General features: G+C 40.4%; 3 protein-coding genes across 3 annotated transcripts; all 3 read left to right on the forward strand.

Annotated features, from left to right (window-relative positions):
* Window positions 1-6808: 6808 nt before the first annotated feature.
* On the forward strand, window positions 6809-7723 carry LOC116179541 (ubiquinone biosynthesis O-methyltransferase-like). Its single transcript, XM_031499336.1, has 4 exons — window positions 6809-6827; window positions 6871-7089; window positions 7143-7559; window positions 7608-7723. The coding sequence occupies exons 1-4, from the start codon at window positions 6809-6811 to the stop codon at window positions 7721-7723; spliced, it is 771 nt and encodes a 256-aa protein (XP_031355196.1).
* A 4755-nt stretch (window positions 7724-12478) lies between these two features.
* On the forward strand, window positions 12479-13261 carry LOC116179799 (ubiquinone biosynthesis O-methyltransferase, mitochondrial-like). The gene is made up of 3 exons (XM_031499649.1): window positions 12479-12627; window positions 12681-13097; window positions 13146-13261. The coding sequence occupies exons 1-3, from the start codon at window positions 12534-12536 to the stop codon at window positions 13259-13261; spliced, it is 627 nt and encodes a 208-aa protein (XP_031355509.1). The 5' UTR covers window positions 12479-12533.
* A 6835-nt stretch (window positions 13262-20096) lies between these two features.
* Window positions 20097-21129, forward strand: LOC116179134 (ubiquinone biosynthesis O-methyltransferase-like). The gene is made up of 4 exons (XM_031498849.1): window positions 20097-20211; window positions 20264-20482; window positions 20537-20953; window positions 21002-21129. The coding sequence occupies exons 1-4, from the start codon at window positions 20202-20204 to the stop codon at window positions 21115-21117; spliced, it is 762 nt and encodes a 253-aa protein (XP_031354709.1). The 5' UTR covers window positions 20097-20201; the 3' UTR covers window positions 21118-21129.
* Window positions 21130-24946: the final 3817 nt, after the last annotated feature.

The raw sequence follows: 24946 nt of genomic DNA on the forward strand, positions 1-24946 counted from the left end.
AGGCCTCTGAACTTCTCCAGGGCCTAATAAGAAGGACGGTCTTCTCCAACCACTCCAAGGGCTACTGGTCCTCGCATTCGGCCACAAAGCTACTCTGCGGACTCCAGCAGAATCCTGCCAGCCAATTTAAACGAAAGGTCTCATCGAAATGAATTGGTTTGTACAAACTATAACTTTCCTACTCGATTCCTCTTCGAAATCCTTTGGGGGGGGGGGGGGGGTATCTTTCATGGTATTCTAATTACGGCCACGGTCATCCCGCCATCGATTTCCCGACGACAAGCTATCCCGGCGACCATTTACTTCCCTTCCCGTCTTCGGTTATCCCAGCGATCTTCGGCACCTAATTTCACAACCGCTTCTAAAGTACCTATCACTTTTTATGGAAAAAAACAGACGTGCGTGGTTAGTAACGTGTGCATTGCCGGGAGAGCAATAGTTGCAGGGATAGGTCGTCGCCGAGTATAAATCGCCGGGATGGCAGATGGCGGGATAGTAATGGTCGCCGGGATTGGTTGTCGCCGAGAAAACGCTGCCGAGGTGTGCGTCGCCGAGATGGGATGCACCGTTTTAATTAAAGGTCTCAACACACTGCCAACTACCGCCCTTATCCCTGAGGTGGGGGGGGGCTGGTTTTATCCATCATGGTACTCTAATGAAAGGTCTCAATGAAAGTAAGTAATTCCTGCTAACCTATGGCCTCTTTTCGTGATCGGATATAATTCCTTATATCTCAACAACAGATTGTCGGAAAACGGTACTCACAACGGGTAACGAAACTTGATGCTTCCCTTATGCGTTCCATGATAGTTGACACTCATACAAAGTTTAGAAGCAAGTTATTTACAAGTAAAACTTATTTTGTCTAAAGAGAGCGACATTTTAACATTTTCTACAAATGGGATGGAAGTACTCGTCTCAATTTCGGCTCTCGTAGATTCCGCGAGAATATAAACTGGAAAACCATTAAACAATATTCCACCACAAATGCGCAAAGATTTTACTCATTTATCCTACAAGAAAACAAGACAATTCCCTAAAGATGTAATTGAAACATTAAGCAAATATAATCTTATATTTACGTTCTTTTGTTAGCATTTAAATAATATAAACTTGCCGGAGGTAGAATACACAGTAATTGTCCTTTTGCGTACCTAGATAGATGCGATTATGTTGAAAGATCAAACAGATGCCTTTAAGATAATACGATTTTATGAGCGTATTGCCATCGACACGTATGTATTAATATAGTAATTGGTTAATTGATTGCATTCACGACGACCGACGTCCACTGCCTTTGGGGTAGAATTAGTGTTACCCACCGAACCGTGAAGTAAATAAATTATCCGACGTGTGGAGGAGAGTAAGAAGTTGTTTTACTGTATGAGACAATGGAAATGGCCCGTGAAAGAATGCGCCATAAATTTATATTAGATTGCAAAATGAGACCAGAATGAAGCTTTTATTGTTGTGCTTGGATTTCGTTCCAAGGTTTGTACATTGTTAAGTAAGTACATAACTAAGATACTCAGGTTTATTGTTTCTATTTAAGTTACGCAAGAGATTTCAGCCAGACGTTGTTTTGGTCTTAGCGCCTTCAATAAGGTTGGACCATCCTGTATGTAAGGAGGCTGCAGGTGTTTTCGTTTTAAGTGGGGACGTTTGTCGCGTTCCCTAATGGCTCGCGTTTATCTAATCTAATTTTGATTGGCGGTTTATTGAAAATTTCATTGAAAAGGGAGATTATTTTATGCTGGAAGTGGTGTTTCGTTAAATATTAGAGACGAGAAAACGAGACTGCTCGTTTCGCGACGGTTGAAGAGCATGTACACTGTACACTGTATCTCTGTGTCTGTATATATGAAAACGCATTTCGTCAGCACTGTAATCAACTGTACAGAAGAAGTTAAGCGATCTTTTTTTCAATTTTGCACAATGCGACACCAGTAAATCGTACGAATTGAAACCAATCATGCTTGTGATACTCTAGGGGGTCAGCATTGGGCGACTTACATTATTGCAACGTACTTTTATTTCGAATTTTATTTAATAATGGGCAATTTTTTGTTTAAATAACCTGTTGATTAATTGTAATAAATTTCGTGATGAAGAATTATGGTTTGTAGAGGTAAGGTTTGTAGAAGTGTTATCTCCGGTCAGTGCGATAGGTTTCGTTATCGCTGCGTAAGCTAATTCGTTTCAAGATAAGCTCGTGTATCGCAGATGTTCTCCGATAAGAAAATACATATGTTATATTCGACGACGAAGTAGGAGGAAATGGCGCGGAAAGTTGAAAAGAAAGAGGAATTTTTTAAATAGAAGAGATGGGCGTGAAATGAGCCTGTCGGTCAAGTTTGTTTGAAAAAAAGGCGTTAATCTTGTTTTTGTAACTTGCTGCAAGACGTTCAGCTTTGATGATGATAATAAATGTGTTACAGAAGAGAGCCAGTTGTGTGCTCTAAGAGATATTATCTAATACGTTGTGCAAAGTGAATGTTTAGGTCGAGTCAAGCGGAGGTTCGTAGTTACGAAAAAGTTATTCGGAGTGTTGTCGTTCGAGCTTTTCTCAGTACCCGTTAATGGGAGTTTTTCCATCATCAAAGAGCCAATTTTATATCAGTGGTTCACACGAACCCAGTATTCTGGTCTGGTTTTTGTGTGTTTTCTCAAAATTAAATCCTTATCGAGATTTGTAGTTGTGGCGGATGCTGGACGTGCCCTAGAAAAATTATATTCGTTTCGTATAAAAGATTTTATTAGTAAACCGGAAATGGGCAAAAATTTGTATTATGACCAATGAATTTCTCGCCTTTTACTCTAAGTTGAAATAATCGGGTCCTAGATAACCAGAATATTCTGCCGTTCCGCAATCTGGCGCACTGCGCATATGCAATGCTATTTGATAAGAAGTAGACATAGGGATTTATGTATATTATTTTTCCCTATGTCTAATTCAAAAGACCAAATCTCTTCTAAACGAGATCTAATTTTAGGCATCCAAAATAACATTTAATAACAAATAAACTGGCTGTCATATTAATTAGTTTGAATATTGTTGTTTTGACTTACTAGAAAATAAACTATTACGCACCTTAAACTGTTACCGGCACTATATCAATTGAGAATACCAACTTTCTCTTCAGTTGAATACATCGCACACGAACGAAATTAACAAGTATAAATTGTGCACAGTTCTTGTGCAGGTAAAGCGCATTTTTTAACCGAAATAGCTTTTGTTTTGACATCACCAATGGATATATTTCTTGCAGACGTCTCAATCGCCCTTTGTGAATCCTCTCTTCCGACAATCCGTTCTTGAGGTATAAGGGAATATACCAGATCACGATAAGAGGTCGAGGAGGAGGGCTATGGTTAGTAGAAATTAATTCCTTTTGTTGAGACCTTTCAGTGGAGTACCATGAAGGATAAAATTAGCAGCACTCCCCCCCCCCCCTTCTAGCCCGTATTTTGATAAGAGGACAGAAAGAAGGGCAGTAGTTGGTAGAAATCGGTTCCTTTCGTTGAGGCCTTTCATTAGAGTACCATGAAGGATAAAACTAGTTCCACTCCCCCTTCCCCCTCCCCCCCCCTACTTTGATTAGAGGACAGAAAGAATGGCAGCATTTGGTAGAAAACGGTTCCTTCTGTTGAGACCTTTAATTAGATTACAATGAGAGATCAAGTTAATTTTTACACCCCCCCCCCCCCACGGTCGCACGGGAAAGTTATAGTTTGTACAAACCAATTTATTTTGATGAGACCTTTCAATAGCATACCATAAAGGGTAGAACATGTGTTTACCCCCCTCCCCCTCCCTCCCGTCATTTTCTAAGTTTAACTTGGCACCATTAAAGGTATGTGTATGCAAAATCTGAGACCAATTGGTTGTCGTATATAAAAGTTATGCACGTTTTACTTTCAAAAACAGCATCTCAGGAAATAATTCCCGGGGGGCCTCCCTTTTAGACAGCGAAATTTAATGGCCGTCTGGCACACCTTCAAGGTATAGGCTACTTACTACAAAATATTCAAAACGGCAGAAGTGGGTCCGGACGGACGGACGGGTAACACGCAAACAATAGCACATTTTTTTTATTCTTAAACAATGTGCTAAAAATACAGAAGACAAAGAACAATATTGAAATTAATTAATATGACAACCAGAACTTCATTCATTGTTTTAAGAAGTTATTATGGTTGCATAAAATTAGGCGAGATTAGGATAGATTTTGTCTTTTGAAAGTAGACATAGGGAAAAACAATATACGTCAATCCGTATATCTACTTCTTAATAAATAGCGCTGTATGTTTAACACACATTGTGAATGAACCTTAATGCTTATGATGAACTAAACGTGCAGCAACACATATATACATGGGTGATATTCTGGACTTCAGTTTGGCTATTCTGCAAATTCAATCGAAGAGTGTCGCTTTTTGCCAAACTACCTTCTCGTGCTGATCCATTGTTCTGTTCGAGGCGGAGAAAAACTTCCATGCCACGATACGGTGCTTGCCTTGATTATCTCGAGAATGTAGCTATCCAGAGCGTCAGTTGCATTTGTAACAATGGCGAGGAGATGCCCGTAATATCAACGGATTTGTTCAACCTAAGTTCTGTTGTTTTAGTTCTGAATCAACAAAATCTGTTCGTTCGAATGGTTCTCATAGGTCGATTCTTTTGGGAATATTAAACTTTAAAGAACTAGCTTTTAACCAGCAGTTACTGTTAGCATTTCGAAGAAGAACTTCTCCGTTTGTCATAAAGGATTTAAATATCCCGGATTTTAAAACCACTCGTACTCGAAAATGTTCCTTCGCGTAAATTGTATCATTCGTAAATGAACGTCCTCGTTACAAATTAAGCTGTCCGTCCCAACACAATTAACTTTTTGGGTAACTCGCACTTAGTCACTAATCTGATTTCACTTACACGGTTCCTAACGATGTGAATGAAATTAGCAACAACTGACTGGTTTCTGTATTTTCCAAAAAATGGTACGCGCCTGCTTTTACAGTCTCTCTCAGAATTTCAGCGCATTTAACATCGTATGCGATGATCCGCGAAAATCTGAAAATGAAACTTCAACGGTAGAAAAAAAATTCACGCGCAAACAGTGTACGTGATCGCTCACTAATTAGTCTTCGAATTTAATTTTTAACGCACCCAAACAGTACATTTCGCCTAGCAAATCTCTTGCTCTCCTAGTTCTTTCGCTATGTGAATCTCGCCCTATTTTCTGAAAGCAAAGAACTCGTCGTTTTTAGACGAATAGTAAACCTGCATTTTTTGTCACGTGCTCGGAACGGATCAGAAGGCTGCGAAAGTTTTAGGCCCTAAAAGATACGTTCGTTCACGTTCGCTGTGAAGCGGTACATGCGGAAATTTTCCTATGTTGAACAAAATACAAATTCAAAACCATTTTTTTTTAAACGAGTTCCTGTCACAGTTGCTGACCTTGACTATGACCGTGACTTTCAAGTTTACTAAAGATACACTTCAGGAGTTTGAGCGGAACCCTCTAGTCTTTGTATCGTATGTGACCTTAGTTTCAAAGTCAGGGTCTAATGTCCTTTTACTTATCAGCTCCCCTAGTTGCATTGAGATTCGTGTGTAGTTTTCTGTACATTTCTCTCAGTGGAGAATTGTCCAAAACCGACAAAAGGAGCAAGCGATCGTATCGTAACGTTCGGAAAAATTTCTCTTGTGCTGAGATTTGTACATTGATTGATAGATCAAGGCAGCTGACACAATGGTAACGTTTCCCACTCTTTTCAATTCCGCGAATTCACAATTAGAGGGTGTTTGAAAGTCGAGGTCAAGATTATCCTCAAGGTCACCGCCGATTAGCCCCCTTGGAATGGTACAACTTAAGTATGAAACTGTTTTTAGAAAAAAATTGTCCCATGATGAATAATGAATCACCTGGTATATTGATAAATGGCAAAAGTTTAAAATTATAGAGAGTATAAAAATGGATTCTTTACTACATTTTTTTTCTTAAATTTCGCTGAAAAACTTCTTCCTTGGTGCAAGCCTGGGTCACCATAACGAATCAAATAGCAAAAAAACTCTTAAGATAAAGATCTGATAGTGGCGCATGCAATAGGGACGGACAGACGAGAATAATGGCCACAATAGCACACTTTCTTATTTTTGTGAAAATGAGCAAAACTTCAAAAATCTGAGCAAAATGTATTAAAAAATAAAAGATTCCTATACAGGCTGTATTTGTATTTGAGAAACATTGAGGTTAATTCCGGTCAAACCGAACGTTGGAAAACTACTTTTCATTATGGCCAATAAATTCCTTGCTTTTTAATCTAATTTTAAAACAATCGGTTCATAGATCTTCGATATTCGACCGGTCCAGATTTTCTGGTGCACTGTGTAAATGTAACGCACATCGTAATTGAGACCTAGAATCTATGGCTATCACCTTTGCACCCGAAGTAAAAATGCAGCAAGACATAGCGTTGCGTAGTACTCTGCAAATTGAGTTTTGGGCCTTGCCAAACTACCTTCTCGTGCTGATCCACTGTTCGACCTGGAGAGTATCCACCATACTTGCCTTGATTATCTCGAGAATTGGTTGATGTCGATATACGTCTACTGGATCATTAATTCCGATCGGTTGTAAAAGCTACCTTTAGGTGTAAAGTCACATTCAATTAATACTTTAGGATCTAGTAGAAGTCCCCAAGGTCTTCGAACCGAGAAGTTATCATACAAGTGGCAAAGATAGAGACCAAATATAGCGTATATGTTATCACTAGGGTACATAGGTTCTCAGTTGCCTTTGTAACAATGGCGAGGAGTAATGCACGTAATATGATCTAATTTCTTCAACCTAAGGTGTGTTGTTTTAGTTCTGAATGTCACAACCGCGGATGTAAGGCGTAATGCCTACTTCACAGACTATAAATTATCCTGGTGGGACCCTAATTCCTGGCTGCGGCTCCTAATTCAAAAAGACTACCTGGCATTGGACTACATGAAAGGTATTTTACGACAAAAAGGTTTTGCCAAAGACGAAGAGGGCTTCCGTATCTCTGCAGGTTTACGCATTTTAGACGTCGGCTGCGGAGGTGAGAGTTCCTAAAGTACCAACATAGACGTCATACTGCCCGATCCGTTTTAGGAGGGCTTATAACTGAACCACTAGCGAGAGCTGGTGCTGACATTTTAGGCATAGACATAAATAAAGACGCCATCGAAATCGCCGAGGAACACGCGAAACTCGACCGATGTCTACGTAACATCAAATACAAATGGGAAAGTATCGAGAGCCACTGTTTGGACAACGTCGAGAAATACGACGTTGTAATTCTGAACTTCGTTTTGCACCACGCCAAGAACCACGAAAGTCTCATCCGTGACTGTATCAAAACGTTAAAACCCGGGGGCGTCATATTTTTGAGTTCGTTTGCAAAAACTTGGGAGTCCTGGTTCCGATATGTCTTTTTAGTTGAGTGCATCTTCCAAATCCTACCTCCCAGCACTATAGATTGGAATAAATGTATAAATTACGAGGATGTTCGACAAATGGCGAACAAATGTGAGTGTGCGATTCGTTATTTCATACGGTACTAATAGTGCTTCGTAGATGGTTGTGACGTAGGAGATTGCAAAGGAATTAAGTACAGGCCTCTCTCACGTTGCGTTCAATGGAGTGATAGCAAAAATTCAATGTATATCATGCATGCAACCAAAAATAAATAATGAGCGAAATAACTTTGGGTACATATCAAACTGCAGGAGAGCTTCTTTAACGTGATTAAGTGCTAGTTGAGCCAGTTGTCTTAAAACTTTCCTTCCAAAAACCCTGCTTGACTTTCTTTCACACAATAAATTTGTGAAATAAGACTAGAACTAACAGACTGCACCTTTCCTTCCATCTGCGCCGCGTCTACCCCTTCCCCCTGCCCGTCTGTTAGTAAAATTATCAAAAATTTGAAAATGATTTTTTGAAATCTCGTTGAAAGAGATTTACAATATCGTTTATAGCGGTAAATCGTAAAAAGGGTTTTCTTCTTCTTCCAGACCAAATAGTTTCTAACAATAATAAAAATCAACATCAAGGAGACATCTGCCAACTTTATCATCTTACAATGCCTTATCAATTTAAATAAAAGCAACATTTCGCATATTATCTGATAATTTACTTTAAACAAATATACAGAAACCATAGGGTAATCAGTTGTTCTGGTAAACAAAATAATTACGCAAACTCGGAAAAATAATACGGAAACGACTACGAATTTTCCTTATCAAATAATATGGTCTAATAAGAGTATAATTATGAAAAATAAAAAAGGTTTTTGCCTTAAGGCGAGTAACTTTTGAGCATTTTCCATGCTATGGATGTTTTTCTTTACTGGGAGCATCTATGGTTAACATTTCAAAAAATATCTCCGTAAATAAGAACGTTGGTATTGTGCAATTTGGGCATGGGCACATCTGTTTTTTACAAACTGCGATAAGCTGATCTTTACTAGAAGCATATGTGGTTAAAACTTCAAAAAAAGTATCTCCATAATAAGAAATGATATATGCGCAGTTTGCGCATGCGCACATTAATCCTCAAAATTATTCTCGGTTGTCGTGCCAGAGCTATAAGCTACCGAATGGAATCAAGCTACTTTATTTCGGGATGGTTCTTCTTACATAAAATAATTGTTGTTGGGCTCCGGCTAGCATTCAGTTGATGGTCCTTTTCTCGCCTCGAGGAAATGGGAAAGGATAAATGAATAAAAATCAATATAATCTTTATTAAAACCTATTACGTTCTTATTTTCTTATAAATTCGCCTTTAATCTGTAAGTAACACATGTTAAAAGAAATGGGGATTGAGGAGGCACATTCCTGTAAGAGCAGGGTTAACTCATTCATTCACAAAACTTCACTGCATAAAAAGGAAAATTTATCCTTATTACGTCAACTGAAATTAAAATATTTACCCTAGGACCGCCCAGTACAGAAAGAAACTTAATTTTTGTTTCAGAAATTAATATATAACTAAATCGTGAATCAAAACAAACTGGTGTAAGCGCGTGTCGTAACGCTTCCAGGTTCGAGTCGTTAACATGAAAGCAAACAGTGCTCACAGGCACTTATTTGAACGCAAAACACTAGTAGGGAGTTAAATCGCCTTTACAATAATACAGATTTATACTACTGTTCTATGATAAACTACAGCACAGTAATCTACAACGGGGTGAACTACGAAAAACGGTCAACTATGACGCGATAAAGTTTTATGATTGTTTATAAATACCTTTAAGGTCTATTGTTTATGTGCACCAGGAGTCGGTGCGCAATCTTGGTCTCTCTCCGATTGATGAAGTCGAATCAATTTAGGATCGCCCACTGCAGGCTGCTATTTGAGTTTGGTTCGGCCAATCATAGGCAGGTTTCCGCCGACTTCTTGGGTACCCTCAAAGCACACGGACCGCGCACAAAATAGAAAGTCGGTTATTTCGCAATCTTCATCATTTTCTCCGGAGTGCCGTGAAGATCGTCTTCGGCTTAGATACGGTGGCTCGATGGAGATGGTGTCGCTCGGTTCTTTATTTTTATTTTCTTAAAATTTCGCCTCAATTCGCTTATTACAAGAATACGCGCTTCAGATTTACGGGCGGGAACGGCGCAGATGTAGCGTTAATACTCTATACTCATATGCAGTTTTTCCCTAATTGACTTTATTTACATAGTATGAACGAAACTCTATTTACACCGCGATCATTACTTAAATCTAATTTTCTTCCTGATTCATGGCGGCCATATTTAAATTCCAAATTCGGATGCAATGAACTGAAATAAATAAATTCCTTTTGATGCATTACTCTCATTCAGTCACATTCGTACTTGGGAATCATGATTATATTTAGACTTGACATTTTAATTACCTAAAATGAACTTTGAAACTAGCCTGTACAGGAATACTGTTACACGGCGGAACTGGTTCCCGAGTTTCAAACCAATCTGTCCTTCTCGCGGATTCATTATGCCGAAGTGCAAAAACGGCTGCAAGGGGCTCCAGCATTCAGCGCTTTACAAGTAAATACTGGCTTATCCTCTTGACCGATCTCCATTGTTGTTCATGAACACAAGGTTCGCATGAACACGACCCTTGGTACCCTTCTTCATGGTCCACAACTTCTTTGCTGACATCTCTTCCGACTTTAGATCTACATCGGACGATTTACTCCAATATACTTGTGCGGGGCGCGGAGGCTATCGATCGTCATCGTAAACTGTTTAAACCTTTCGACTCTGGAGTGGCATAACAATTGCTCAACAGCCCTCCCCCTCCTCTGCCCATTTTTTTCGAGGATGAACCGCTTGCCGAGCTATCTAGACATCAGGGAAAGATTTTTAGAGGGACGTTTCGTTACAGGGGCCAAACGACGCGTTTACAAAACTCGCGTCCGCCCGTCGCCTCCTTCTCGATTCTCAGGAAGTGCCTGTATTAGAGAATCGCAAGCGCCAGCAAGCTAAGGAGGCTGTTTGCTAAGAAAAGGAAGTCCTCTCCAAGGAGACCTAGTCGTTCCTAACTCGCGTCAGTTCAGAGCTGGACGGTTAGCACAGTTCGCTCGCGAATGGGAAGAAGCAGGGGCCCCTGCCAGCATTAAGACTTCTATCAAGGGCTACAGAAGCCCTTTTATTCCTCGTCTACCTTTGTCATTCCCCTATCAACCCGGCACATCGACTTTGAAACTCCCGGGACGGACCCGACTATCCGACTTTTAATTGCTCAAGGAATCTTGGAAGTGTCAAGGCACACAACCGGATTTCTGTCCAAAACGTATTTAGTGCCAAAACCAGATGGGGGCACACGCCAAATCTTGGCTTGGACAAGTATTTAAGATCGAAGAAGTTCCATCTTCTAAATCAATTGAAAGTGCTGATTTTCCGTCACTTGTCACAGGCCTACTTTCACACTCCAGTCTGGCTTTTCCACTCAAAATTCCTCTCTTTGACTCACAGCGGTACGGTTTATCAGGTGATTTGCCCACCCTTCGGTCTGGCCACATCTCCACTCGCTTTCGCCCGAGTTTCAAATTGGGTTAGCAAATCAACTACGCAGTTCAGGTGTCAGAGTGGTAGACGATTTTCTGCTAATCAACCAAGATGTAGACCAGTTGATGCGGGACGTAGCCCACTCAATTCCTAGAAGAGCTAGGATGGTGGATAAATCGCGAAAAGTCGGTTTTGGTCCCGTCTCAGAAAATACTCGTTGAATACCTAGAGAAATCCATTCTACGAAGCGACGTTTCCCCATTCCTTCGTGCGCTCTATGCGACGTTCGGTGGTGGCTGGAGCACGTAAATATGCCAGTTCGCCTATTCCCCAAGTTTTAACCACAGATACATCAGACGTTGGCTGGGAAGCAGCACTGGGAAACTGACCCATCAGAAGGATATTTGGAATTTTTTCCTGGCGTGGACATTTCCTTCACCTTGCCTGATTTCGAGAGTGCTAGCACACTTGAATACGGCCGCAGGGACGTTTATACTGGTACTGCTTCGTTGCGAAAAGGTTTTTTGGGGAGACGATCTCACAGTCTGGGCAGTCGCAACAATGTAGATTGGGAAACCTTCAGCATCACCTCATCAAAATCGACTATGTAGCTCAGTAGTAGAGCGTTGGGCTACATATCCGGAAGATCGAATTTTCGAACCTGGGTTGAGGTAAACTTTTCATCTGTGACAGAGATGGGAATTTCCTTAGATCAGTTCTCCCAGCTACTTCGAATTAGGTTTTCCTGCAGTTTTCCTAATTCGTAAGGTAAATACCGGGGTAGTATTTAGAACAACTTAAGACACCTCTAAATAGCAATGTGCGGATCACAGGCATAGGGACGGACTGACGAGAGAAGTGACGACAATAGCTCATTTTTTTATTTTTTTGAAAGGGAGCTAACAACCACCTTCAAAGTTAGAAGCAACAATGTATTCAAAAATAAAATATATACAGGATGTGCGATATTTGAAAAACATGAGGTATCGGTTTTTGCCAAACTGTCTTCTCGTGCTGATCCATTGTTCGGCCTGGAGAAATACCCCCATACCACGATACAGTGCCGCCCTTGATGTTCTCGGGAATTGGTTGGTGTCGATACCCAAAGCGTCTCCTGGATAACTAATTTCCGATCGGTTGCAGATGCTATCTTTATGTGTAAGCGGCGGCAGTAAATTATTGTTTTAGCGAGAGGCCCTCGAGGTCTGCGGCCAGAGAAGATATCATAGAAGTGGCAAAGATAGAGACCGAATATAGCGTGTATCTTATCAGTAGAGTACAAAGTTACTCAAGATTGAGAATATATCATTTGCGTTTGTGACAATGGCGAGAAGTAATGCCCGTAATTTGATGTAATTTGTTCAACCTAAGATTTGTTGTTTTAGTATTGAATGTGAGCACCGCGGATGTGGGGCATAATGCTTTCTTCACAGATTATAAATTAACCTGGTGGGACCCTAATTCCTGGCTGCGGCTCCTAATTCAAAAAGACTACCTGGCATTGGACTACATGAAAGGTATTTTACGACAAAAAGGTTTTGCCAAAGACGAAGAGGGCTTCCGTATCTCTGCAGGTTTACGCATTTTAGACGTTGGCTGCGGAGGTGAGAGTTCCTAAAGTACCAACATAGACGTCATACTGCCCGCTCCGTTTTAGGAGGGCTTATAACTGAACCACTAGCGAGAGCTGGTGCTGACATTTTAGGCATAGACATAAATAAAGACGCCATCGAAATCGCCGAGGAACACGCGAAACTCGACCGATGTCTACGTAACATCAAATACAAATGGGAAAGTATCGAGAGCCACTGTTTGGACAACGTCGAGAAATACGACGTTGTAATTCTGAACTTCGTTTTGCACCACGCCAAGAACCACGAAAGTCTCATCCGTGACTGTATCAAAACGTTAAAACCAGGAGGCGTCATATTTTTGAGTTCATTTGCAAAAAGTTGGGAGTCTTGGTTTCGATATGTCTTTTTAGTTGAGTGCATCTTCCAGATCCTACCTCCCAGCACTATAGATTGGAATAAATGTATAAATTACGAGGATGTTCGACAAATGGCGAACAAATGTGAGTGTGCGATTCGTTATTTCATACGGTACTAATAGTGCTTCGTAGATGGTTGTGACGTAGGAGATTGCAAAGGAATTAAGTACAGGCCTCTCTCACGTTGCGTTCAATGGAGTGATAGCAAAAATTCAATGTATATCATGCATGCAACCAAAAATAAATAATGAGCGAAATAACTTTGGGTATATATTAAACTGCAGGAGAGCTTCTTTAACGTGATTAGGTGCTAGTTGAGCCAGATGTCTTAAAACTTTCCTTCCAAAAATCCTGCTTGACTTTCTTTCACACAATAAAATGGGACAAATTCGTGAAATAAGACTAGAACTAACAGATTGCACCTTTCCTTTCATGTGCGCCGCGTCTACCCCTCCCTCCTGCCCGTCTGTTCAAGTAAAATTATCAAAAATTTAAAAATGATTTTTTGAAATCTCGTTGAAGAAGATTTACAATATCGTTTATAGCGGTAAATCGTTGAAAGGATTTTCTTCTTCTTCCAGACACTGCCTTTTATAAAGAAACGTGATCCCGAACCCACTTTCACTTTTCTTTTTTTAAAGCGCGCATATTTTCCGGAAACCCACTCTTTTTCCTTATTTTGTCTTATCACATAAACAAAATGTTATCAATTGTTGTCTTATCCAGACCAACTTTCATACAGAAGACACGGCCTTAAACCAAATAATTTCTAACAATAATAAAAATCAACATCAAGGAAACATCTGCAAACATTATCATCCTACAGTGACATCAATTTAAATAAAAGCAATAATTTCGCATTTTATCTGATAATGCACTTTAATAGCTGTTTATATATCAAGTACATAAACTGGATCTTTATGGGCGAGCCGTTTATTTTGCCGAGCGAGCTTTCGAGCGAGGCACAAATAAACAAGGCCAGTCCCCATAATAGCTATTTATATACCAAGTACATAAACTGGGTCTTTATGGACGAGGCGTTTATTTAGCCGAGAGAGTTTACGAGCAAGGCGTAAATAAAGATGGCGAGTCCATAAAGACGGTTTATGTACGCGGTATATACAAAGCTTTATGTACGATTGCAACAATTACTCTTTAAAGAAGAAAATTTAAGAAAATTTAATAATCGAAATAAAATCCATATATCTTTGACAAGAGATGTCAAATATTTCGAAACTTAGTATCTAGTATTTTATGAAATATATGAAACGTTGAAAATGGTGATGGTATCAAAGGTTGCTGTTCTTGTTGCTAGTGTAACAACAGTTTGTTTAAAAATTTGTACGTTTGTGAAAATTTTTGTAGTTGTGCAAAAATAGTCGAAATATCGCAAATTGCATCCGCAGCGAAGGAAACTCTTCTTCTCTGCAAATCGAGAACGGTACATGAAGAAGCTTACAATGCATACAAGAAATGGTGCGTAAAGAGAAATGTAAAAAAACCGTTGAAGACACAGTTCTGGCTTACTTTACTACCGATCTCGCGTCGTATAAAGCATCAAGCTTATGGAGTAAATATTCCATGCTACGCACTACGATTCATTTGAACGAAGGAGTAGATATTAGCAAGTTTCTCAGTGTTATTCCGTTTCTTAAAAGAAAAGGAGAAGGATATAGGTACGCCAAAAAATCGCTGATTCTAACGGATAAAAATGTGGAATGGAAAGTGCACGGTTCAACCTGTAGGCCGTAGGGGTTCACAAAGTTGGTTGTGTTCCCAGTGTGGTGGCCAAATTCTTGAATTTAACAAATGCTTCTTCCTACACGGGCCATTCTTTTCGAAGAACTTCTGCAAGTCTTCTGGCAAATGCAGGTGGAAGTATGACTGACATCATGCGCCATGGAGGATGGCGCTCTGCTAGTGTCGCGGAAGGCTACGTCGAAGAGTCGGAAATGACAAAAGTCAACGTTGCGACGAAAATCCTAGGTGGAGCGGGTCCTTCATCTCATCATAAAGAAATCGAAGAAAGACATCAAATGAGTGGACCACTCTTTATAAAGAACAATGTGGATTGCGTGATTAAAATTAACAATTACTACTCGAATAAGCACTCCCCGAAGTAGGTGTTTCTTCAGGTGTTTCGCATTTATATTTATTTTGTTATGTATAAATAAATTATTTTGACAACCGACCACGTGACATTTGTTTATGGCCGCCGTCCATAAAGAGCCACTTTATGACCGCAAAAAGATATCATAAAGTATTGATTATTATACAATCGGACATAAAGCCTATTTATGGACGCGATATATACAAAGCTTTATGTACGAATGCAACAACCCTTAAAAATGAACATTTCATGGAATTCAATAAACGATCAAATCATTTGTCAAGTATTTCTAAAATACTTGAATTTACCTTGGATTGACACCTAAGTACGACTGTCACATTGACAGGCGACCATTTTACTTTATCATTATGGACTAGGCGATAATATGGCAAATTAGGGCCACTAATTGCGACTGTAATCACCGCATTAGCAAGCAGTCGTACATAAACAAATATACAGAAACCATAGCGTAATCCGTTGTTCTGGTAATAGTTATTTACATAAAAGTCAGGAAAATGACACATTACTGGCGAGGAGTTTGCTTTCATTTTACTGACCAGTTTTCTATTACTTTACTCGAAATCGTATTTTAACATAAAATTTCGATTTTCATATAGAAACTTTTAATTAATGCCAATCTGTCAATGATGACAGGAGTCATTGTAGACATTTAGCAATGTGACAGGTGCAGCAGGAAAAGTGACAAGTGTGGCCGGTAAAGTGACAGATGCGGCTGGTAAAGTGACAGGCGACAGAAAAAGTAGACTGGTCTGCCTCTGTCATAGAAACTAACATTTTCCTGAAATAAAGTAGGCATGAAAATGAAGGTTTCATGACGACTTTGGGTAAACAAAATAATTACGCAAACTCGGAAAAATAATACGAAAACGAATACGAATTCTCCTTATCAAATAATATGGTCTAATAAGAGTATTATTATGAAAAATAAAAAAGGTTTTTGCCTTAAGGCGAGTAACTTTAGAGCATTTTCCATGCTATGGATGTTTTTCTTTACTAGAAGCATCTATGGTTAACAGCCTTTCAACAGTTAGAAAATGCGCTAAGAATGGCATCATGAATAGCCAAAATGTCCACTATTAATTGATCTGGAACCAATCCACGTTTAACCAGAAGTTGAAGGTGTGGTTTTGATGTGTGGACTGGTATTTTCTGTACAAGGATTGTAGGATCATCTATTTACCGCCATACTTTAACAGAGAGCGCTGCTTACATTTACTGCAAAACGATTTCGAGGGTCTTTTGATAAAGAGCCCCTGGCGATAGTTCGCAACTGTTGGATACAGCAGGATGGCGCACCTGGACATAATTCTAAAACCGTTCGGGAATATGTTATGTCTTCTGGAGAAGGTATATCGTGAACAAAAAGTCAGACTGCTCGAGTGGTCATTCTGTCGGCTGTAACCGGCTGGTTACTTTTCAACTCTTCCTACCTTTTCTTCATCAAGCTACTTTATTTCTGGATTGTTCTTCTTACATAAAATAATTGTTGTTGGGCTCTGGCTAGCATTCAGTCGATGGTCCTTTTCTGGCCTCGAGGAAATGCGAAAGGATAAATGAATAAAAATCAATAATCTTTATTAAAACCTATTACGTTCTTATTTTCTCAGAAATTCGCCTTTTATCTGTAAGTAACACATGTTAAAAGAAATGGGGATTGAGGAGGCACATTCCTGTAAGGGCAGGGTTAACTCATTCATTCACAAAACTTCACTGCATAAAAAGGAAAATTTATCTTTATTACGTCAACTGAAATCAAAATATTTACCCTAGGACCGCCCAGTACAGAAAGAAACTTAATCTTTGTTTCAGAAATTAATATATAACTAAATCGTAAATCAAAACAAACTGCTGTAAGCGCGTGTCGTAACGCTTCCAGGTTCGAGTCGTTAACATGAAAGCAAACAGTGCTCACAAGCACTTATTTGAACGCAAAACATTAGTAGGGAATTAAATCGCCTTTACAATAATACAGATTTATACTACTGTCCTATGATAAACTACAACACAGTAATCTACAACAGGGTGAACTACGAAAAACGGTAAACTACGACGCGATGGTTGTTTATAAATACCTTTAAGGTCTATTGTTTATGTGCACCAGGAGTCGGGGCGCAATCTTGGTCTCTCTCCGATTGATGTTGAAGTCGAATGAATTTAGGATCGCCCACTGCAGGCTGCTATTCGAGTTTGGTTCGGCCAGTCATAGGCAGGTTTCCGTGCCGACTCCTTGGGTACCCTCAAAGCACACGGACCGCGCGCAAAATAGAAAGTGGGAATCTCCTTCGGTTATTTCGCAATCTTCTTAATTTTCTCCGGAGTGCCGTGAGGATCGTCTTCGGCTTAGATACGGTGGCTCGATGGAGATGGTGTCGTTCGGTTCTTTATTTTTATTTTCTTAAAATTTCGCCTCAATTCGCTTATTACAAGAATACGCGCTTCAGATTTACGGGCGGGAACGGCACAGATGTAGCGTTAATACTCGATACTCATATGCAGTTTTTCCCTAATTGACTTTATTTACATAGTATGAACGAAACTCTATTTACACCGCGATCATTACTTAAATCTAATTTTCTTCCTGATTCATGGCGGCCATATTATTTAAATTCCAAATTGGGATACAATGAACTGAAATAAATAAATTCCTTTTGATGCATTACTCTCATTCAGTCACATTCGTACTTGGGAGTGATGATTATATTTAGACTTAACATTTTAACTACCATGAACTTTAAAACTAGCCTGTACAGGGATACTGTTACACGGCGGAACTGGTTCCCGAGTTTCAAACCAGTCACGACGGAGCAGCAATCGACTATACCTCCAGTAAAACCACACATCGAGCAACAAGGAATCGATTGCCTAAAACTGGAGAAGCTGTCCTTCTCGCGGATTCATTATGCCGAAGTGCAAAAACGGTTGCAAGCGGCACCAGTATTCAGCGCTTTACAAGTAAATACTGGTTTATCCTCTTGACCGATCTCCATTGTTGTTCATGAACACAAGGTTCGCATGGACACGACCCTTGGAACCCTTCTTCATGGTCTCCTGAAACAACGCGACCCCTTTTATGAGGCCATCCGACAGCTGATTTGTAAACATCTGGTGATCGAGTCGAGACATTCTCCTCCGACTTTAGATCTACATCGGACGATTTACTCCAATATAGTTGTCCGGCGAGCGGAGGCTATCGATCTTCATCGTAAACTGTTTAAACCTTTGGACTCCGGAGTGGCATAGCTATTGTTCAACATCCCTCCCCCCTCCACTACCCACTTTTTAGAAGATGAACCGCTATCTAGACATCAGGGCAAGCGCCAGCAAGCTAAGGAGGCTAAGTTTGCTAAGAAAAGGAGGTCCTCCTCAAGGAGGCCTAGTCGTTCCTGACTCGCGTCAGTTCAGAGCTGGGCGGTTAGCTCAGTTCGCTCGCGAATGGGAAGAAGCAGGAGCCCCTGCCAGCATTAAGACTTCTGTCAAGGGCTACAAAATCCCGTTTATTGCTCGTCTACCTTTAAATCCCCCTATAAACCCGGCACGTCGACTTTGAAACTCCCGGGACGGACCCGACTATCCGACTTTTAATTGCTCAAGGAATCTTGGAAGTGGCAAGGCACACAACCGGATTTCTGTCCAAAACGTTTTTAGTGCCAAAACCAGATGGGGGCACGCGCCAAATCTTGGCTTGGACAAGTATTTAAGAGCGAAGAAGTTCCGTATTCTAAATCACTTGAAAGTGTTGATTTTCCGTGACTTGTCACAGACCTACTTTCATATCCCGGTCTTGCTCTTCCACTGAGAATTCCCCTCTTTGGCTCACAGGGGTACGGTTTATCAGGTGATTTGCCCACCCTGCGGTCTGGCCACATCTCCACTCGCTTTCGCTCGAGTTTTAAATTGGTCGGTTCTGGACCTGTCTCCGGAAATACTCGTTGAATACCTAGAGAAAGTGTGTAACACGAAATCCACTCTACGAAGCGACGTTCCCCCATTCCTTCGTGCGCTCTGAGCGATGTTTGGTGATGGCTGGAGCACGTACAAATGACAGCTCGCATATTCCCCAAGTTCTAACCCCAGATACATCAGACGTTGGCTGGGAAGCACCACTGGGAAACAGATCCATCAGAAGGGTTTTTGGAATTTCTCCCTGGCGCGGACATTTCCTTCACCTTGCCTGATTTCGAGAGTGCTAGCACACCTGAATACGGCCGCAGGGACGTGTATACTGGTAATGCCTCGTTGCGAAAAGGTTTTTTGGGGAGACTGATCTCACAGTCCGGGCAGTCGCAACTCAACCTTCAGCATCACCTCATCAAAACCGACTATGTATCTCAGTAGTAGAGCGTTGGACTACATAGACGGGAGGTCGGATGTTCGAGCCTGGGTTGAGGTGAACTTTCCGTCTGTGGCAGAGATTGGAATTTTCTTAGATCAGTTTGGAGCATTCTCCCAGCTACTTCGAATTAGGTTTTCCTGCAGTTTTCCTAATTCGTAAGGTCAATACCGGAGTAGTATAGTACAACCTAAGACCTTCTACATAGACACCTCTAAAATGTAATGTGCGGGTCACAGGCATAGGGACAGACTGACGAGAAAAGTGACGACAATAGCGCATTTTTTTAGTTTTTGTAAAAAGGAGCTAACAACCACCTTCAAAGTTAGAAGCAACAATGTATTCAAAAATAAAATATATACAGGCTATGCGATATTTGAAAAACATTTAGGCCATTTTGCCAAACTACTTTCTCGTGCTGATCCATTGTTCGGCCTGGAGAAAAACCCCCATACCACGATAAAGTGCTGCCCTTGATGTTCTCGGGAATTGGTTGGCGTCGATACCCAAAGCGTCTCCTGGATAACTAATTTCCGATCGATTGCAGATGCTATCTTTATGTGTAAGCGGCGGCAGTAAATTATTGTTTTAGCGAGAGGCCCTCGAGGTCTGCGGCCAGAGAAGATATCATACAAGTGGCAAAGATAGAGACCGAATATAGCGTATATCTTATCAGTAGAGTACAAAGGTACTCAAGATTGAGAAGATATCAGTTGCGTTTGTGACAATGGCGAGGAGTAATGCCCGTAATATGAGCTAATTTGTTCAACCTAAGGTCTGTTGTTTTAGTTCTGAATGTCACAACTGCGGATGTGGGGCATAATGCCTTCTTCACAGATTATAAATTAACCTGGTGGGACCCTAATTCCTGGCTGCGGCTCCTAATCCAAGAAAACTACCTGGCTCTGTCCTACATGAAAGGTGTTTTACGACAAAAAGGTTTTGCCAAAGGCGAAGAGGGCTTCCGTGTCTCTGAGGGTTTACGTATTTTAGATGTTGGTTGCGGAGGTGAGAGTTCCTAAACTAACAGCATAAGCGTCATACTGCCCACTACGTTTTTAGGAGGGCTTATAACTGAACCACTGGCGAGAGCTGGTGCTGACATTTTAGGCATAGACATAAATAAGGACGCCATCGAAATAGCCGAGGAACACGCGAAACTCGACCGATGTCTACGTAACATCAAATACAAATGGGAAAGTATCGAGAGCCACTGTTTGGACAACGTCGAGAAATACGACGTTGTAATTCTGAACTTCGTTTTGCACCACGCCAAGAACCACGAAAGTCTCATCCGTGACTGTATCAAAACGTTAAAACCAGGAGGCGTCATATTTTTGAGTTCATTTGCAAAAAGTTGGGAATCTTGGTTCCGATATATCTTTTTAGTTGAGTGCATCTTCCAGATCCTACCTCCCAACACTATAGATTGGAATAAATGTATAAATTACGAGGATGTTCGACAAATGGCGAACAAATGTGAGTATGCGATTCGTTATTTCATACGGTACTAATAGTGCTTCGTAGATGGTTGTGACGTAGGAGATTGCAAAGGAATTAAGTACAGGCCTCTCTCACGTTGCGTTCAATGGAGTGATAGCAAAAATTCAATGTATATCATGCATGCAACCAAAAATAAATAATGATCGAAATAACTTTGGGTATATATTAAACTGCAGGAGAGCTTCTTTAACGTGATTAGGTGCTAGTTGGGCCAGATGTCTTAACACTTTCCTTCCAAAAATCCTGCTTGACTTTCTTTCACACAATAAAATGGGACAAATTCGTGAAATAAGACTAGAACTAACAGATTGCACCTTTCCTTTCATCTGCGCCGCGTCTACCCCTCCCTCCTGCCCGTCTGTTCAAGTAAAATTATCAAAAATTTAAAAATGATTTTTTGAAATCTCGTTGAAGAAGATTTACAATATCGTTTATAGCGGTAAATCGTTGAAAGGATTTTCTTCTTCTTCCAGACACTGCCTTTTATAAAGAAACGTGATCGCGAACCCACTTTCACTTTTCTTTTTTTAAAGCGCGCATATTTTCCGTAAACCCACTCTTTTTCCTTATTTTGTCTTATCACATAAACAAAATGTTATCAATTGTTGTCTTATCCAGACCAACTTTCATACAGAAGACAAGGCCTTAAACCAAATAATTTCTAACAATAATAAAAATGAACATCAAGGAAACATCTGCAAACATTATCATCCTACAATGACATCAATTTAAATAAAAGCAATAATTTCGCATTTTATCTGATAATGCACTTTAATAGCTGTTTATATATCAAGTACATAAACTGGATCTTTATGGGCGAGCCGTTTATTTTGCCGAGCGAGCTTTCGAGCGAGGCACAAATAAACAAGGCCAGTCCCCATAATAGCTATTTATATACCAAGTACATAAACTGGGTCTTTATGGACGAGGCGTTTATTTAGCCGAGGGAGTTTACGAGCGAGGCGTAAATATTTCATATTTCATATTTATTTATTTTTTCCATTTTGATTACAGTGTACAGGTAATATTGGAAACGTCATTTTAAATTTTACGCCACTTGAAAAATACATACAAACTACAGAATTGACTACAACCAGACTAACAGTAACACGCATTTACATATAACACACAGAAAGACATAATTAGGTTTTGCAGAGGTATTCGTTGACACTATAGAACGGATTATCAAGAAAGAACATTTTAACCTTAGACATAAAGGAGGCCTGATTGCATTTCAGGAGATCAATAGGGAGGCTGTTGAAAAGTTTAATGCACATGTATTTTGGAGAGTTCTCGAACAGGGTGGTATTATGTCGAGGGACGGTGAGCTTAGAACCGAAACGAGTCTTCCTGTCACAGCTGCGGATCTCTTCGTTCGTTGTAAACTGATATGAGTTGTCGAAAACGAATTGCACACAGTTATAGATATATAGGGAGTACACAGTCATTATTTGCAAGCGTTTAAAAAGAGGTTTGCAGTGGTCACGCATGCCAGAGTTACACATATGACGTACGATCCGTTTTTGCAGTAACAGCAGTCTGACAGTTGCATTGGAGTTGCCCCATATAATAATGGCGTAGTGTAGTTGACTTTGGACCTGGGCATAGTAGTACTTCAGTAGAGCAGACTGCCCTACCACGGGCCTCAAACATATAATTGCGTAGCATGCACTTCTTAGTTTCGAGCAGATTTGATCGATGTGAGAGCTCCAATTTAGATTGTCACTTACAGTTACTCCAAGGAAGCGTTCACCACTGGTAATGCGCAACAGTTTCCCATTCATGATAATGTTAGGACGTCCCGCTTGGTTATTTCGGCTATTGCAGAAGCTTACTACGCCAGTTTTGGTTTCGTTTAATTTTAGCTGGTTAGAATCGCACCACTCTCTTATGCATGTTATAGCATCACAGGCCTTTTGTGCTAGGGTGTCTAAATTAGGATCCGATATCACTAAGGAGGTGTCGTCTGCATACTTGCAAAGAGAAATGCTCGGGTCGTTAAACTTCCTATCCAGGTCGTTGACAAAAATCGCGAAGAGTTGTGGAGCTAAGGTGCATCCCTGGGGCGTTCCAATTTTGTAGTCCAGTTCAGAGGATTTGAATTTATGATTCGTTACGTTGCCAAATTTACCGGATAGTTCAACAAACTGAGACCTCCCCGTTAGAAAGGAGCTCAGTAATTTGAGCGGAATGCCTGTGATACCATATGACTCCAATTTCTTCAATAATATATTGTGGTTGACGATGTCGAAGGCTTTAGAAAGGTCAAAGTAGATTCCTATGACGTGTTGTTTATTGTCCAGTGCTTCATAGATGCGGGTAATGGAATCGAATAAGGCTGTGACTGTTGATTTTCCTTTTATAAAACCGTGTTGCGTTCTGAACAGTAGCTTGTATTTAGTTAGATAGTTGATTAACCGGTTAGCTATGCATTTCTCAAATAATTTTGAGAAAACAGATACTAAGGAGATGGGTCTGTAGTTCGTGATGTCATGCACATTTCCTTTTTTGAAAACAGGCACGACTCGCGCTATCTTAAGGGTATCTGGAAAATACCCAGAGCTGAACGCGTCATTGATCATGTGGGAAAGAGGTTTAACGATATAGCCGGCGATGTTGTACAGGATGTGGCACGGAATGCCATCTGCACCTGCTGATTTTTTCTTCGACAACTGTGTTATTGTATTGAAGAGTTCAGCTTCTGTGACGGGATTGAGAAAGAATGACTCGCTGGACAACCTGGGCAGATCCACATACTTCGCATTAGTTATTCTTGAGAATTCATCCGCGATAAGAGCTGCGCTTTCAATAAAATGGTCGTTGAAGATTTTACTGGTGGTGAGGAGGTCACGCACGTACCGTCCGTCATGAATTATGGTAATATCCGACTTTTCTTTTCGTCGTCCTTGTCCGCCTGATAAACCATTGATTAGATTCCATACTGCTTTATTAATATTGTTGGACTTCCTGATAAGGTTGTCGTTATACTCTCGTTTGGTAAGATTGATTAGTCTTACGTACGATGTTTTTAAGCCCTTATAGGTACGCAGCACATTTTGGTCACCGGTTAGCTTCCAGTTACGATGCATATCTTTCAGTCGTTTACTTGTAGCTATGATTTCCGTCGTTATCCATTTTTTGTTGTTTTTCGCAGTTACTTTAAGTTTGGTCATAGGAAAAGCCGCATTGAAGTAATTAGTGAACCCTTCTGTGAAATTGTTGAATTTTGCATTCACACAATTAGCATCGAAGACATTCCTCCAAGATTCGTTAGCTACACAGTTGTGGAACCTCGAGATATTTTTGGAAGTAAACAGACGAGTGTTAGTATAATTAGTTTTATCCTGGGCAGTGGTGTAAGGTAACAAGAGTTCAATAGCCAAGTGATCGGAAAATCCACTTTCGATAACCTTGGCTGATCGATACTGAGTGTTGCAGTAGATATTATCGATCGACGTAGCGCTTACATTTGTTATCCTTGTCGCGACGTTAATTGAGGGAAGAAGATTAAACGATGCTAGGATATCCAAAAAGGTAGTCGAATTGGTGTGGCCGTCGAATAGATTTATGTTTTGGTCGGTGCAGATAATTATTCGAGAACATTTTTTTATAGCGGCGCCTAGCCACTCGTCCAGCAGCATAAAAAAGGTGTTTATGTCTGCGGAGGGCGATCTGTATAAGGAGACTATGGTGTAAGAGATACTGCATAGAATCAGTGTCGAAGAACAATATTCAAAAATACTATCAATAGGTTTTGTATTGAATGTGGATGCACTAAGATCTAAATGCGATCTCGCATAGATTGCGGTGCCACCTCCTTTGTTGATGTTGTCTGCGATTGTACGACAGTGATAAGAGATCAGTGAGAAACCGTTTATGCTGAAGGACCGAATCTCTTCAGACGTCAACCAATGTTCGCAGATACACAGAATGTCGCAGTCAATTAAGTTAACAAAAGTGTTCAACAAT

Source organism: Photinus pyralis, unplaced genomic scaffold (genome assembly GCF_008802855.1).
Source record: "Photinus pyralis isolate 1611_PpyrPB1 unplaced genomic scaffold, Ppyr1.3 Ppyr1.4_LG8, whole genome shotgun sequence".
Lineage (NCBI taxonomy): Eukaryota > Metazoa > Arthropoda > Insecta > Coleoptera > Lampyridae > Photinus > Photinus pyralis.

Excerpts from the sequence above, each read along its gene's own strand:
- LOC116179541 (XM_031499336.1), top strand. Across the intron at positions 7,090-7,142 it reads TTTAGACGTCGGCTGCGGAG|GAGGGCTTATAACTGAACCA; the intron begins GTGAGAGTTCCT and ends GATCCGTTTTAG. Across the intron at positions 7,560-7,607 it reads TCGACAAATGGCGAACAAAT|ATGGTTGTGACGTAGGAGAT; the intron begins GTGAGTGTGCGA and ends AGTGCTTCGTAG.
- LOC116179134 (XM_031498849.1), top strand. Across the intron at positions 20,483-20,536 it reads TTTAGATGTTGGTTGCGGAG|GAGGGCTTATAACTGAACCA; the intron begins GTGAGAGTTCCT and ends CTACGTTTTTAG. Across the intron at positions 20,954-21,001 it reads TCGACAAATGGCGAACAAAT|ATGGTTGTGACGTAGGAGAT; the intron begins GTGAGTATGCGA and ends AGTGCTTCGTAG.
- LOC116179799 (XM_031499649.1), top strand. The coding sequence starts at position 12,534 with ATGAAAGGTATTTTACGACAAAAAGGTTTTGCCAAAGACGAAGAGGGC. Across the intron at positions 12,628-12,680 it reads TTTAGACGTTGGCTGCGGAG|GAGGGCTTATAACTGAACCA; the intron begins GTGAGAGTTCCT and ends GCTCCGTTTTAG. Across the intron at positions 13,098-13,145 it reads TCGACAAATGGCGAACAAAT|ATGGTTGTGACGTAGGAGAT; the intron begins GTGAGTGTGCGA and ends AGTGCTTCGTAG.